Consider the following 16,584-nt stretch of genomic DNA (forward strand, 5'->3'; position numbering starts at 1 on the left):
TGAGACAACTAGCGAGGAATTACAAATTTAGACTGCACATTTTTTTTTTCGTCGTATGTACACGCGTTTTCAACATCGATACAGAAACATCACAGAAAACAGAAGCAAGGAATGTGGAAATTAAGAATGGACTGTTTAGAAATTAGAATGGAAGGTGTTTGGCTTGTTTATGGCAAATGAATCTTTTTATATTTCCAAAAAAAAAAAAAAAAAAAAAAATAGTTTGAATTCGAATTGAAATAATCTTCAATAATAATAATAATAATAATAATAATAATAATAATAATAATAATAATAATAATAATAATAATAATAATATATTATTATTATTATTATTATTATTATTATTATTATTATTATTAAAAGTAAGATATAAAATTTATAAAATGTAGTTACTCGTCAGTATGTTGTGCACCCATTTCAAAATATTAGGACTCTATCGATGTATTTGAGTCTACTTATGATTCCCAATCTTAGTCTCTTCTTGTATATATACCTAGGTCTTATACTCTTGTCATTTATTACTGTTAATATAATTCATTACAGTTCTCATCTGGTATCAGCTAGTTAGGGTTTCTATCCAATGGCCGACGGATCTGTCAATTCCTCTGAACGGACCGTTTCTAATGCCCCTCTCTTATCGGTTACTTCAATCGTAACCACCCTTTTCCACGGCTCATCACTTCATCAGCACTTCTGTATATGCTCATGTCATCGTTGTCTGATGAAGTATGTCCTTGGCTATCGGACATCACACCATCCGTGCAGCGTGTACTGCCGTTACCTCCGCACTTGCCTCTTCGTCTCGGTCTCGCTCGTTGAACCTTCTCGGGCAACTTCAGACGTTGCAACAAGATGATGCTTCCGTCACTGATTATATCGGCCGGGCACAGGTTCTCATTGAGGATCTAACTCTCGCAGACCGGCACCTTTCGCTTGAAGAACAAAACCTTTACGTATTTCGGGGTTTGCGGCCTGAATTTCGGGGTCTTGTATCTTCTCTCAATGTCCGAGGAACATTGGTGACCCTTCATGAACTCTTGGACCTCCTCAGTGCCGAGGAGTTCGTCGCCGGCAGTGGAGGACCGTCGCCGACAGCTTTTTCCGTCCAGAAATCCGGGCAGTCTCGTAGCGGTAATGGCGGCCGTCGCGGGAATGGCGGTGGTGGTGGTCGTGGTGGTAGGAACGGCAACCGAAGTGTCAACTTTGTGGAAACTTTGGGCACACGGCACATACGTGTTACAAACGGTATGAAAAAGATCCACATGCTATATGGTTTACCACGGAACTCTTTCAGATTCTTCACTGGACTCTCATACTTGGTTCCCAGACACGGGTGCAACGAATCATGCGACTCCGGATATAGCGGCACTCTCTATCTCATACGAATATAATGGCAATGACACACTCCGTGTTAGTGATGGTACAGGTTTGCCTATTAGTCATATTGGTCATGCATCTTTTCATAACCCCTCTAGGTCGTTTCATTTGTCTAATATACTTCATGTTCCCACTTTATCTACCTCTTTATTATCGGTTCAAAAATTTGCAGCTGATAATAAAGTATTCTTTGAGTTTCACCCATCCTTTTTTGTCGTGAAGGACATCAACGCCAAGGAGATTCTTCTTCGGGGCAATAGTTCTGGTGGGTTATACACACTACCAGTTCCTAGTTCGTCACCTTCCGCGTTTCTTCCAGCTTGTGCGTCTCCTTCTGTTTGGCATGATCGTTTGGGCCATCCACACCATCGTGTTCTTCCCTTTTGTACGGTTAGTGGGTCTAATAGTGCTATTCATTGTAGTTATAGTCTATGTAATGCGTGTTAAATGGGTAAATCTGCTCGTTTTCCATTACCACGTATTGATACTTCTAGTTCCAACATTCTTGATTTAGTCTATACTGATATTTGGGGTCCAGCTCCTCTCTTATCTTCTGATGGTTATAGATACTTTGTTCTCTTTGTTGATGATCTCTCTCGGTTTACTTGGTATTTTCCAATGAAACAGAAATCTGATCTCTATGATATCTTTGAGAAGTTTCGTGTTCTTGTTGAAAGACTCTTTATTCATAAAATCAAATCTATCCAATCTGATTTAGGTTCCGAGTACAAAAAGTTGCATTCCTCTCTCACAAAATTAGAGATCTATCATAGACAGTTTTGTGCATATACTCACGAACAAAATGGCTGTGTAGAGCGAAAACATAGACATATTATCGAAACCAGTCTTACTCTCATGGCTCGTGCGTCTGTTCCATCTAGGTTTTGGAATTTTGCATTTGAAACTGCGGTTTATTTAATTAACAGAATGTCATATGCTATTTTAAATAACTCCGGTCCTCATTCTCTATTGCATAAATCTCCTCTTTCATTGTCTTTTCTTTGTGTCTTTGGTTGTCTGTGTTATCCTCATCTTCGTCCCTATAATCGTCACGAAATGTCCTATAGGTCCTCTCCATATGTCTTTATTGGTTATCCTGAGTCTTTTAGGGGTATAGATGTATGCACTTACAGACTAATAAGGTGTTCGTGTGCAGGCATGTCAGATTTGATGAAGCTGTTTTTCCCTTTGCTACTAAAATTTCTGTGCAGAAAATTTCATATTCGCATGATAAACCATGGGTTGCATCTATTCTTCATCCCATGGTAACCACTCACGCTACTCATACTCAATTCGAACCAGCACAGCCAACTGCACCGGTTCGGACCGAACAAGTGCTGCCGGTAGCCCTTGAACAGACCAGCGGCGCCTATTGAAGCCGAGACAGCGCAGCAAGCTATCTCGGTGGCTACTCGTCCGCACGGGCGCCCACGGGGCCGGTCGACTCGGCCGAATGTCTGCACCCATGACATGAAAACACGAAGCCGGTCTCGCGCACCTGCTACAGTTTTGACAGCTTGGGTTTGCACCATTGATCCCACTTGTTACACACAGGTTGTCAAACACTTGGAATGACGCCATGCCATGGATGAGGAATTTAATGCTTTATTGCAGAATCAGACATGGTGTCTGGTTCCGTCTAAACCTGATCAAAATGTGATTGGATGTAAATGGGTTTTTCAAACCAAGAGAAAAGCGGATGGTTCAATTGAGAGATACAAAGCCAGGTTGGTAGCAAAGGGGTTTAATCAGGTTCCTAGTCAAGACTTTTTTGACACGTTCAGTCCAGTTGTAAAACCAACCATAGTCAGGTTGCTTCTTTCTTTAGCTATATCTTCTGGTTGGACTGTGAGACAACTAGAGGTTCATAATGCTTTTCTTAATGGTAATTTGACTGAAACTGTTTTCATGCGGCAACCACCTGGATATATTGATGTTCAATTTCCCAATCATGTCTGCTTGTTGAAGAGATCATTGTATGGGTTGAAACATGCCCCAAGAGCTTGATTTAACCGTCTTCATGCATTTTTATTATCTGTTGGATTCCAGGCATCGAAAACAGATGTGTCACTATTTTATTACTCTCAGAATTCTACTTATGTTTATCTTCTTGTCTATGTTGATGACATTCTGGTGATGGATGGGCAGTGATCCGAATCTTGTGAGTTATTTATTGTCAAAATTATCTACTACTTTCAAGATTAGGGATCTTGGTGAACCATGTTTCTTTCTTGGCATTGAAACCATTAAATGTAGTGATGGAATTCTTTTATCTCAACAACGGTATATGCTGGATATTTTGAAACGTGTTGGTATGACTTATTGCAAACCTCTATCCACTCCAATACCTGTTTCGAAATCTCTTGCTAACTCTACAGATTTATATGATGATCCTACGCAATATCGAAGTCTGGCTGGAACTCTTCAGTATCTTACTATCACCAAACCAGATTTATCCTTTGTAGTCAATCAACTTTGTCAACACATGCATACTCCTACGAATCTACGATCACTCATTGGGAACAAGTCAAGCGTGTATTGAGGTATGTCAAAGGGACTCTATCTTATGGTTTACGTATCCGGAAATCTGAATCCAGAGAATTACATGTCTTCTCTGACTCAGACTGGGCTGGCTGCCATGATGATCGTAAGTCAACCAGTGGTTATGCTGTTTTCTTGGGTTAAATCTTGTGTCTTGGGTATGCAAGAATACGAAGGCTGAATACAAGGGGTTAGCTGTGTTTGTGCTGAATGATCTGGGTTCTCTCCCTCTTACGTGAGATTAGCATCACTGGGATTTCAGTTCCAAGGATGTGGTGTGATAATCTTGGAGCTACATATCTGTGTGCTAATCCTATTTTTCATTCTCGCACTAAACATGTTGAAATTGACTATCATTTTGTGAGAGACAAAGTTGCCAAGGGAGAGTTTCAAGTAAACTTTATCTCTACCAAAGATCAACTTCCTGACATATTTACAAAAACTTTAGCAGGTCCTAGATTTTTTTTTCTTAGAGACAAGCTACAGGTCACATCTGTACCCTGTGCTTGAGGGGGAGTATTAGAACTGTGTCTATGTATTTGAGTCTACTTATGATTCTCAATCTAGTCTCTCTAAGTCTTACAATCCTAGTCTTCCTAAGTCTCACCTAAGTCTTATATTCTTGTCATTTATTACTCTTAATACAATTCATTACCGTTGTCATTCAGAACATTGCAAAACCTTAATTTTATCGTACAAAGTTAATTAAAAGATGAATGACGGTGTGATCCAAATTAAAATACCACTTTTAATTTTATGCTTTTTAATGAATTGATGTGAGATTGCATCATAAGTTACAAATTTTTATATAATCACTAGAAAGTTTAATATATATATAAGGAAATACAAAACGCTAGGGGTCTATTCAAACAAAAATTTTAAAGACTTTTATAGATTTAGTTCATGAATTATTCTTATTATACTTAATATATTTTTTTCTCTTTTAATCATGTGTAGAGTAAAATGACGACGTTAAATGTTTCTGTTATGACAACAGGCCGCCGCTGGACTTCTTGTCGCTCAGCTGCTGCCCATCTGTGAAGGGAGGAAGCTGTTGGGCAATAGTTATGCTGTGCAACCGAATGTACCATGCGCATGGTGCATACGATGCAAAACGACGTTGTTTTGATTAAAAACGTGCGTCCCACTTTAAAAAAAAAAAGAAATTCAGGTTTGATTTTCGGCAATAGTATTATTGTGGATATATAGTTATGAATTTCTGGATATATAGTTATAAATTTGTGGATATATAGTTATGAATTTCTGAATATATAGTTATAAATTTGTGGATATTTAGTTCAATCATTGTGGATATTTAGTTCATTCATTGTGGATTTTTACTTCATTCATTCATTCATTGTGGATTTTTACTTCATTCATTCACTGTGGATATATAGTTATGGATTTGTGGATATATAGTTATGAATTTCTGGATATATAGTTATGAATTTCTGGATATATAAAAATGTTACTGCCGGGAATCGAACCTGATTTCTTCTTTAAGTGGGACGCTCGTTTTTTTAACTAAAACGGCACCGTTTTGCAACCGTATGTACTTTGCAAGGTGCATTCGGTTGCATAGCATAATGTGGCTGTTGGGTTGGGATTCTTTTCTATGTGATAAATAGCTTAATTTGGATCAATTGTATTTGTATTCATTATAATATATTTGTTTGGTCTGCAATTTCTAATCTCTGAACCATATAATATGTTGATCCTTTTTAGCTTGTAGAAGAAGTATGGCATTTAATACAAATGCATTGGGATGAGAAATGGTTGGATGTTGGCAGTATAGTGTAGAGTGTAGACTGCTTCGGCACAGAGAGAAGAGAACTAGAGAAGGGATAAATTTTCTTTGCTTTCACATTCCTTTTGGCAGAAACAAAATCAATTTTCTTTTATCTTCACTTTTTGCATTTCAGCTGCAACATGTGAAAAGTGAAAAAACTAATTTCCTCCTTCAATTCCCATTTCGACAGTAAGCAATATAAAAGGAAGGAAAACTATTTTTTTTCCTTTTGGTGGCTCATTCGGCAGTGCAGAGAGAAGAGAAACACATCCATTTTATCTCTTCTTCATTATTGGTACATTTTGCCATGCGTTTACTGAAGTTATTGACATCTCTGGAATAATCTCGTGATATTTGTATTCATTTTCATATTATTTGTGATAGTTGAATATTTTGAGTACGAGATATTATTTGTTTTTAGTATGTGAATGTCAAAAAATGTATTTGGTCTAGAGTTATATATTTGATGTTTTTTTGGACGTTTGGCTCCTGTGGTAACCTAAAACTTTATACTCAAGATTTGTTATAGTGAAACTTTGTTGGTGATGGTCCTGTAGTTTTGGAGTCCTGTGATTTTAGAGTTTTTCACGTAAATCGTGTGTCCCATGTGTTATATTTATTTTTGAGCTATGGTGTATTATCTCGTATTTGTTCATTCGTTTATGTAATTTTCATTTATCACAGGAAGTGAATTTTTCCCAACAGGAGCCAACCGCCTTGCGCAACCACTCCACCGCCTTGTTGGGCTGATCGTACCCCAAACGGTCTTGCAAATCGTAGAACTGTACGGCGGATCCACCGGTCCCTCAACCCCTTGGAAGTCAGTACCTTATTGTGCCTAAATGATTCAGCACCAACGCAAATGAAAGGACGAGAATGCCCCTTGAACAAACGGAGAGTTAACGTGAAAGCTAGTTGTGGACGATTTTAGGTAACGTTTTCGTATTTAAGAAATTAAATCAAGCAAAAAATTAATTATGAGACTTTTACAAGTAAATTGCAAAAGTCAAGGAACCTCAACTAGTATAATCACTATATTTTTTTAAATTGCAAAAGTCAAGGAACCTCAACTAGTATAATCACTATATATATATATATATATATATTTTTTTTTTTTTTGGGGAAAAAGGTTAAATAAGCTTAAACTTTACTCAAAAGTACAATTAGACCCATGTACTTTAAAAAGTGCAATTAAATACTCGAACTTGTCATTTTGATGCATCTAAACCCAATAGTCGATTATCCACCTGAAATAATCGATCATTAGGGTTCCAGCAACAATTTCAATGATAATTTCGATGGATAAAAAATTCCAACGACCGCTCGAATTGAAAAAAAAAATAATAATAATACAATTTCACACTGATAACTACATGGATATAGTATTCATCATTGTATGCAAAAATATTGACCATTAAATCTCACATATATTTGGGTAAATCTAATCGTTCAACAATGTTGACACCTGCATCCAGAGGCCCTGGAGATAGCATGTAATGGTTGATCCAAAAGAAGATATATACATGTGAAAGAACAAAATTTTCAGAGATGCAAGTGCAATGTGGAGACAAAAAGTACCAGAGCGAGTGCAGGTAAGTCATTGTAAGCTTCCACTCCAGCTATGGTTACGGTTTATCCTTTAGAGAGAGGGCATCAAATCGCCCACATAATTGCAGCAGAGGATCTAGACGATTATCAGTCAATGGTCGTATATCCCATACCTTGATAGTTCCAGTACAAGCGGAAGCCTCCTTTATGGTGTCAAAGGTTGCAAGAATATAGACTAGGCCATCAATCTCATACACCGATGGAGGAGAGCCCTGATTATTCTGAGGCATCAGCCAATCATTTGAAAGCTTCATTAGCAGAGATATTGCCTTTTTACGGACATCTATGCTACTGATTCTTGCCATAGATTTCCAAAAGTTTTCATGGATACTAACCTGTAGCAAACAGAGGTGTAAATGCCTGGAAAAATAACATTTTTAGTTCCTAAGCTACTAACAATCTGTAAATCCAATTCATCAATTATGTGGTTTTACAAATGTCATCCTTAATTTTTGGTCCCCATGTCACGACAGTCGACAGTTATGTTTTAAACTTCACACACGTTTTAGTACCGCGTGTCAGCCCTACTTTCATTTTTTACATGAACCAGAACACATTCACCTTTTAAGACGAAACTACCAACTATTTGGCATGGGGAAAAAATAGCCACTCAATTAAGGATGACATTTGCAACACATCACTTGAGAGACTAGATTTACAAACCACTACTATCTTAGGAGTTAGGAACCAAATTTGCATTTTACCTTATTTCATTCTTTCACCTTTTTCTTATCTGACAACCATTCACATACCCAGAACACTAACACTAGGGATTGGCAATCCTGTCTCCGACAATCTATACATCATTTTATAAGAGAATTGCCAGTTTCTAATCAACTATCACATTTCCAAGTAAATTTTAAAAAATAAAATAAAAAATGAAGCTTACCTGCCATACAGCCTTTTTGAACAGTTGCGGTTCTAAATGGAATCTGATATCAAATATGTCAACATCTACCAATGAAGCTGCCATGGCTTTTGCAAGGTTTTTGTCTTCACAAGCATCATAGAAACACTGCCGACTCTTTGCATCATTAACAACTTGTCTCCAAATAGAGTTGCGGTTTCTAAGAGTTGATCCATTGCCAAATATCCATAGGGCATACCTTGCTCTAGTCAGAGCAACATTCACTCTTTGACTGCTAGTAAGAAAGCCAATAGATCCACTCCCATTAGATCGCACAGTTGAGATAATAATTATATCCTTCTCCCCACCTTGAAAGCCATCTACAGAGCGAACATCCACAGAAAAGTTGTTATCTCCATCTGTGCTATATGTCATACCAAGGTTCTCTTTAATCGCATCAACCTGGGCAGCATACGGTGATATGATACCAACAGTGAGCTTTTGTCTCAACATGGCACATTCTGAATCAAGAAAAAGAAAGGAAATTAAAATTTAAAAAAATTCAAACAGGAACTTCAAAAGTAGTCATTATTTGTCAATAAGGCATTCATATCTACAACAGGTGTACCTTGGAAGAGGTTTGCAACTACCTCACAAACCACTGCTACCTCAATCATGTTTCTATACTTATGCCCATTTATGACTTCCTCATTTCCAAATCGTACATCAATAAAAGAGTAAGTGCCGTACATGTCACCTTGAAGGAAATGCTTCTGATATATTTCACGTTTCACATTTGGAGCATCCAAAATCTGATTTTGGTAGAATACCTTGTTTGGAAATAAGCTTATTGATGGGTGCATTCTATACTGGAGACTGAGAAGGTGCTTCTTGCAACCTAGTGATGCCAGCCTTTGGAACAAGCTTCTTCCAAAACCTATCTCTTTACAAGTCTGACCACCAAAAAAAAAAAGTTATAGAAATAAAAACGAGTTGTGAATTAAATTAACAATGAAAAAACCATTTAATCTAGGATATGCAAACCTCGCTTTTGACCAAGGCAGGCAGTTGCTGGTCATCCCCAAAAAGCATGGCATGACAGAGACCAGGAATTTGCAATGGAATAGTTGATTCACATTCTTTGAGCTGAGCAGCTTCATCAATCACCAACAACTCCACTTCTGTACTGTGTAATTTGATGGAAGAGGAGAAAGTGCAGAAAAGCAAGCATGAATTTTCTAAGATTTTTTCTCTTATTGAAAATTCACCTACATTGTTAAAGAAGCTCCTAGGAAGGGATTTGAGAATCTGCAGACACTCATCTTTGACCAATTCCAGCTCAGTAAATCCACTGGCATTTTGTTGCTCACCCCTTCTTTTAACCAGGACTTCTCTTAAGTTACCACCGGCAGCAGTAAAGCTATTTAGTAAACTATGAAGATTTCCCAGTGACTTTAAAGCTTTTATCATGTCTTTTGCCACTCCCATGGATAGGAGTGAAGTTGGTAAGTGACTTAAAATGTTCACAATACAAAACTTCATAGCCTCTGCTTTACAGTTGAATTGCTTTATCAAAAACTCCTCAAAATTAAATCTGAATATACTTCTAGGAAGGTTCCAGTCCTTCGAAACAGACTTTTTTTTCTGTACACCCTGTCTGGCAATTCTACTCTCCTTTTTGCTTAATTTCAAAGCTTTGGCAATCATTTCCTGCCATATTCTCTTGCTCTCATCATTTTTGAAGCCTTTATCCTTTGCGCCATCATAACCATAAGGAACGAAATTGTCTTCATAACTGTATTCTCCATGATCAAATTCAGTAGCAACATCTTCCTCTTGACCATTCATTAAGTACAACTGATATTGCTGTTCAGAGTCTTGAATTAAACACACCAGTGAATCCAATAAATGAGTCCAGCCAGATCTAGGAGCAAAGCAACTTTTTAGAACTGTAACACGATGATCAAGAAATACATGAATAAGTTCACTTTCATCGTTGAATTTCATCCGTTTTCTGTTCCCAAACAAAACTACATCCCCTAGGCCATAGCCGTAAGAATGAGGGTCAAGTGATTCCATCACCAGTCTCAAAAGCCGCAAAGCAACTTCTACTATTGATACGTTAGTTGGACCACAAGTAATTGTTCTACATTTCTGGCTTAAAAGTGCAAATAACAACGCACATATTGTCTTTGTTTTTCCTGTTCCAGGGGGACCCCAAATTAGTTTGGCTGTACTCTCATGGCGGCAATACTTCATTGCAAAACATTTCTCTATTGCCTCTTGCTGGGATTCATTAAGATCCATAGAGCGAGTGGATGCAAGTGCATGACCTTTAGAAGCATAATATGTCCCATTTTTCAAGCACTGACTACATCTTTCTTTACTCTGTCAGATGTATATGAAACAGAAAAAAGCAGAACATCTTTAAGTTGGTTTGTTTGTTGGTCAAGTAAATGAAAATGAAAGTGACACTTCTTCTAATGAACAAATAAGAATATACTGTTAAAATATAAATCAAAATTAAAAACAAGGAATGGTCATCTCACAGCTGAAGCAGAGCAAATGGCTGACAGTCAATTGGGAAAGAATTAGGACAAATCTAAATGCTTTAGCAAGCACACATCTAAGACTGTAATTTAAGAAACCAGGTCACTTACAGTAGAATCAGGTTGCAGCACTTTCTCAATGATTTTCAAGTTCCTCCCTTTTGGCACCAAGTTCAATACAGTCCAAATGCGAATATTTGTCAATATGTTCATAAGGAAAACTGCAAATAGAGTGTTGTTTTCCCTGATTATCTTATTGCCTTGTTCAAGCAATATAGGTTTTGATGATAGAATCCGAAGCTTAATATAGTCTTTTTTATTTGTCACCTTCTCAATTAGGGCAGTGCAGTAGGGCACCGTGGGCCTGTTGAGATCATCAACACATTTTGGTCTTACATCTGTAATGGCAATGAGATCTCCCATCTCAGGTTCACGTGACACAACATCATTCTCAATCTCTTTTGTTTCAATCTCAATAGTGTATTTTGTTTCCCTACACAGCTCATCATACTCAATCTCTTCCTTTTCAGCCTCAATAGACATTATACTATATGTAGATGCATTTGACACTGTATCTATGCTAGAAGACAAATCAGCATGTGTTTCCGCGATAAGGGGGAGAACAAATGCTCTCATATAAGAAGGTACGGACTGAAATTCAAGAGGTATGTGCTGCACCTGTAAGAATTAAAATAATAAATAAGTTTTGCAAATACTCAAGAGAAGAAGACTTGTAAATGTTCGAAACAACTAAATTATTACTAATTTGAAGTTATCAAGAAGTAGCATTTATCACCTCATATAAAAGACCTGAAGATGATTCAAGTTTCTAATACAAGTAATATATCACTTAATAACCAACATCACATAGAACATTTTATTTTGTCTTCATAATGCATTATGCATCCACGAGCGTGGAGAAATAGGCAAGAGAACTGTAAACCAAAAGCATCAAATTGGTAATACCTAATGAGAAGTGATTAAGCAACACCCTACTATAAAAAGTGGTGCATTACTTGCAAAAATGGTGAGAATGGCCTAAAGCCCTAAAGTAACTTCATGTCAACCTAGAGCAGCTTTAAGATTTAAACAATAAAAGAAAATGAGTAATAGCAACAATGCTAGAAATTAGATAACAAGTGCAAAATGAAACACAAGATAATAAAAAGTAGAAGAAGAAATTAGCCAAACATTAAAACTAAAATTTCAGGGTTCTTGTAATCTAAGAATTGGCAATGAATGAAACAATTACAAGTATCATGTTGCTTTTTTATGACAAATCAATATCAAATGGGCAACAATAAAGCGGAAGAGTAGAATGACCGAAAATAAACAATTCCGAGGGAAAATCGGATACGCAAACCTTGTCCTTGTAAAGGTCCTTGTTAAGAACATCCTCAAAAGACCAAGAAAATACAGCATCAACTAGGTTTTTATGGTGAATAATGGCTTCACCCTCATCGTCCACCTCCATTTCGGTCATTTCCTGAAAATTATTGAAAAACACACACACACAGAGTGCAGTAGTATTAGTGTCTGCAACTTGCAAGATCAATAGTCCAATAATAGATTGAGAGAAAGCAAGAGTATACCCCAAGTGCTGTTATGGCGTTGTTCACTACAATAAGTTTCTTCTTTGCTAATTGCGATCCCTCGGAGCAAAGGTTTCAGTGATGAGCAAACGAAAAAGGGAAATTTTCAGAATGAGAAGGGAAAATGCAATGGTAAGACCTCTGGTAATACGTTTGCTCCGCATTACGTGTGATTACTTTTAATAAAATTCTCTCTTTATTTAATACTTTGGCTATGTCAATGATTGTGTGGTCTAATAGTATAAACAGATATTACATTGTAATAAAATTAATAGTATTAAAAAAATAATATTATTTTATTATAAAAATGAGTTAATTTCAGAATGGTTCTATTGACATTTAACAATTTTTATCTTTTGATTTTCAATTGAACCATAAATGGTTCCTTGAACTTATGAGAGGAGGTTCTCGAAAATATATTGCTGGATTAATGGGATCAGAATTAATAAGGGCAGAATCAAGAATATACATATGATTTAATTACGAGTAGAATTTGAGTAGAATGTTATGCTTGATTTTAGAAATGTATTTATGGTAGAATACTCCATTTATTATGTTTGTATTATTTATTTATTTTTGAAGTTTTTTAATCCGTACTAATTTCAAAAGTTGACTTTGATTTGTTCCGTATGTCATCGTGTCGACACTAGTACGGTGTGTGCACTTTTATGCTATATCATGTGTATTTTGGTATGATTTGATGATAGTATGGTATGTGCAGTTTTATGCTCTATCGTGTACACTTTGTTATGTTTCGGACTAATGCACACTATTACCTGTATGTGCACTTGTGTTATACATATATAGATTGTCTACAGTTGTGTGCATCACGTGGCCATTTAGGGGTCGTTTGGTTCACAGAATGTCAGATTACCTTAGGGAATGTTAGATTGCTGCGAATGTTAGATTCCTGTGTTTGGTTAAAATTGGGATATGTAATATAATCGTGTTTGGTTTAGGGTTATCTTTTATTCACACACTATAATATCCTTAACATATTTTCATATGTTTTAATAAATTTAAAAATTAAAATAAATAAATAAGATAACAATATCATATATAATTACATGATTTTAAAATATTAACTAAAATATTGAACTCCGAAACAAAATTATTTTATATGCTAACCTAACATAATAAAAATAAAAAATATATAATTACAAAAATAATTTTATATATATATATATATATATATATATATATATATATATATATATATATATATATATAGAGAGAGAGAGAGAGAGAGAGAGGGATGCACTCAAGTGCGAATAAGTGCCCAAGAAGGAATATGTGAACGAATCAGCGTGCGACACGTGTCCAGATCTAATAGCTTTAAAAAAATGCGGTGGCATTTTCGTAAATAATTGAACATCGAAGTGCAAGTAAAATCACTTACAAGTGCACCTACTTTCACCTATAAGTGCATGTAATTTTGCCTTGTTAGCATTCACTTCCCGCAATCATTCATGCACCTGGGTGTGCTTATAACTATAAGTGCAACTATTTATAACTATAGATGCAACTAATTATAACTATAGATGCACCTACTTTCACCTATAAGTGCATATAATTTTGCCTTGTTAACATTCATTGATCTGAGTTCAGCGGGTAGTAATACTCCTGAAAACCACCCGCAAACATTCATGCACCTAAGTGCAACTACTTATAACTATGTGTGCAACTACTTAGAACTATAGGTGCAACTACTTATAACTATATGTGCACTTAGTATTGATGCTCGGTGTAAAATTTTACTTGCACCTATAATCAATGTTGCAAAAATCGCGCCTAGGTGCCGATTAATCGGCGCCTAGGCGCTAGGCGGCATTGCGCCGCCGCGAAGAAGGCCTAAATCGGCCATCTCCGCGGCCGGCCGCCTAACCGGCCGGTTCGGCGATTTTTTTTTTTTTTTTTTTTTAATGTCGGAAAAGTTTCGGAAGGCATAACTTTTGACTCGGTTGTCTGATTTGGACAATTTTTTTTTTCAAATTGCATATTTGGTCCACTAATTTCTCAAAAAAAATGCTTCTTTAGCTCTTAATTTTAGTTTTTTATGTATTTAGATAGTTTAAACAATCTTTTGAACAATTTTACAACCACTTTTGTAAATAGTTTCTATGAAATACCTATGAAAACCTTATGTTTTAGTACTAAATTAAAAAAAAAAAAAAAAAAAAAAAATCGGCGCCTAGGCACCCTAGGCGCTAGGCGCCCCCTTGGCGCCTAGGGGGCGCCTAACGTTTTTTGCAACATTGCCTATAATACATTTTACATGCACTTGTAATACATTTTACTTGCACTTCGATGTTCAATTATTTACGAAAATACCACCGCGCTTTTTAAAAAAATCAGTGTTTCTCATCCATTAAATCTGGACACGTGGACGAACAGAATTCATTCCTATTTCGCGCCTGGCCGAAGCATTCGCACCTGAGTGCGATTATATATATGTGTGTGTGTGTGTGTAATAAACTAACATAACCAAGGTTATCTTACATAACCTTAGAAATTGAAGGGAATCGCATTCCCTTCAAAATCCTATGTGGAGGGAATGTGACATTCCTGGGGAATGTTAGATTACTTGTCATAATGTGAACCAAACATAGGAATGTGAGTTTTGGAATGTCACATTCTCTTGGTTATGTTATATAACCTGAACCAAACGCCCCCTTAGTGCATTCTACATGGGATGATGTTCAGGGCTCACACTGCCATGCTCGCTTTGCCCGATCAGAGAAGCATCAACTATGAAGCTCCGTCACGACGTGTAGATGATTCCGAACAACGGCAGGCCGGCACGGGCGGCGGAAATCAGACGATGTGTACATGCAGAAATCAGGATCTTGAAATTTAAAAAATTAAATGATGAGAAAAAAGCTACTCAATTTGCTGTAGATCGAAGCCACTCTTCGGAGGGTACATACCATGCTGCTAAAAAAGATGACGATTTGCCTCCTATTGAGGCAATCATCGGACCACTAGAGGCCAAACTAAAGCTTACAAGAATGGAGCTGAGGTATCAATTTATCACCTTGCTTCCACACAATCCAAATTATGTGTTAGGCTTAGGCACAACACTTAAGCATTTGTTTTTCACTGGAGTTAATTCCGGCAATGGTCCTACGACTATATTGATTTTCTAAAATTAGTCTTTGACTTTTAATTTAGAAACTTTACGGACTTTCAATTTCTTTTTAATTGAGGTCCTTTCGTCAAATTACGGCAAATTGGACTTTAAATGAAAGGGTAAAATAGTCATTTAATCTACCTAATGTATATTTCTTCATATTTCTGCCTTGTATGTACGACTTCGAACATCAGATTCACTTAATTGCTTAATCTCTAAATCCATTCGAAGAATCAAATTTCATTTGAGATTAAGCAATTAAGTGAATCTAATGTCCGAAGTCGCGTATACAAAGAAAAAATATGAAAAATTATACATTAAGCAGATGAAATGACTACTTTACCCTTTCATTTGAACTTCACTTTACTGTAATTTAACGAAAAGACCTCAATTGGATAGAAATTAAAAATCAAGAGACATAAAGTGTCCAAATTAAAAGTTAGGAACTAATTAATTTTTAAAAATCAATATAGTCGGAGGATCATTACTAGAATTAGTGCCATGGGAAAAATTCCCTTGACTTTGCATTTTGGATGCTCTTTGGTTCTATGAACATTGGCTTTTGGTTCTTGCAGCAATAAAAAAAAAAAAAAAAAAAAAAAAAAAAAAAAAAAAAACCTTGAAAGATGAGTGTGTAATATGACATGATAATAATTTTGTCAGCATTTATGTTTTCCATTCATTGGATGGCCAATCCACAATAAGGTATCATCATCTTTTCACCAGGACTATATGGTCTAATGGTACTCGGGTTGGACTTCTATTTGGAAGATTGTGAGTTTGAGCCTCAGTAGAGGTGTTATTGGTTCTTTGTGTTTCAGTAGGTTGAGAAAGTATATGAACAGATACTACATTGTAATAGAGCTAGTAGCATTCAAAAAAAAAATAAAAATTGATACTACATTGTAATAGAGCCAGTAGCATTCAAAAAAAATAAAAATTGTTTGTTAAATAATTGGAATGATACATAGTTGAGTGGTCTCCATGGGGTACATATAGTGCTAGGATGCATGTAGAAACAAATGCGGTCTAACACGGGAAAAAATGTTGGTGATAATGAACCAAAAATTGATTTAATATCGTAAAATAATATTTATATATACACACACGAAGTATATAAAATATTAATATATTATTCGATATATTAT

General features: G+C 36.1%; 1 protein-coding gene across 3 annotated transcripts; it reads right to left on the reverse strand.

Annotated features, from left to right (window-relative positions):
- Positions 1 to 7,107: 7,107 nt before the first annotated feature.
- On the reverse strand, positions 7,108 to 12,452 carry LOC109167573. 3 transcript variants are annotated; one of them, XM_019316601.1, is made up of 8 exons: positions 12,307 to 12,452; positions 12,078 to 12,200; positions 10,826 to 11,392; positions 9,210 to 10,553; positions 8,794 to 9,118; positions 8,603 to 8,686; positions 8,208 to 8,545; positions 7,108 to 7,653 (listed from the first exon to the last, which is right to left on the reverse strand). In XM_019316601.1, exons 2-8 carry the CDS (start codon positions 12,195 to 12,197, stop codon positions 7,336 to 7,338), a joined length of 3,096 nt encoding a protein of 1,031 aa, XP_019172146.1. In that variant the 5' UTR covers positions 12,198 to 12,200; positions 12,307 to 12,452; the 3' UTR covers positions 7,108 to 7,335. The 3 variants fall into 3 exon arrangements, with proteins under 3 accessions (XP_019172146.1, XP_019172145.1, XP_019172147.1); XM_019316600.1 differs by having other exon boundaries at positions 8,208 to 8,686; positions 12,307 to 12,451; XM_019316602.1 differs by lacking the exons at positions 12,078 to 12,200; positions 12,307 to 12,452 and having other exon boundaries at positions 8,208 to 8,686; positions 10,826 to 10,935; positions 11,042 to 11,135.
- Positions 12,453 to 16,584: the final 4,132 nt, after the last annotated feature.

The sequence above is a fragment of the Ipomoea nil genome, unplaced genomic scaffold (assembly GCF_001879475.1).
Source record: "Ipomoea nil cultivar Tokyo-kokei standard unplaced genomic scaffold, Asagao_1.1 scaffold3169, whole genome shotgun sequence".
NCBI lineage: Eukaryota > Viridiplantae > Streptophyta > Magnoliopsida > Solanales > Convolvulaceae > Ipomoea > Ipomoea nil.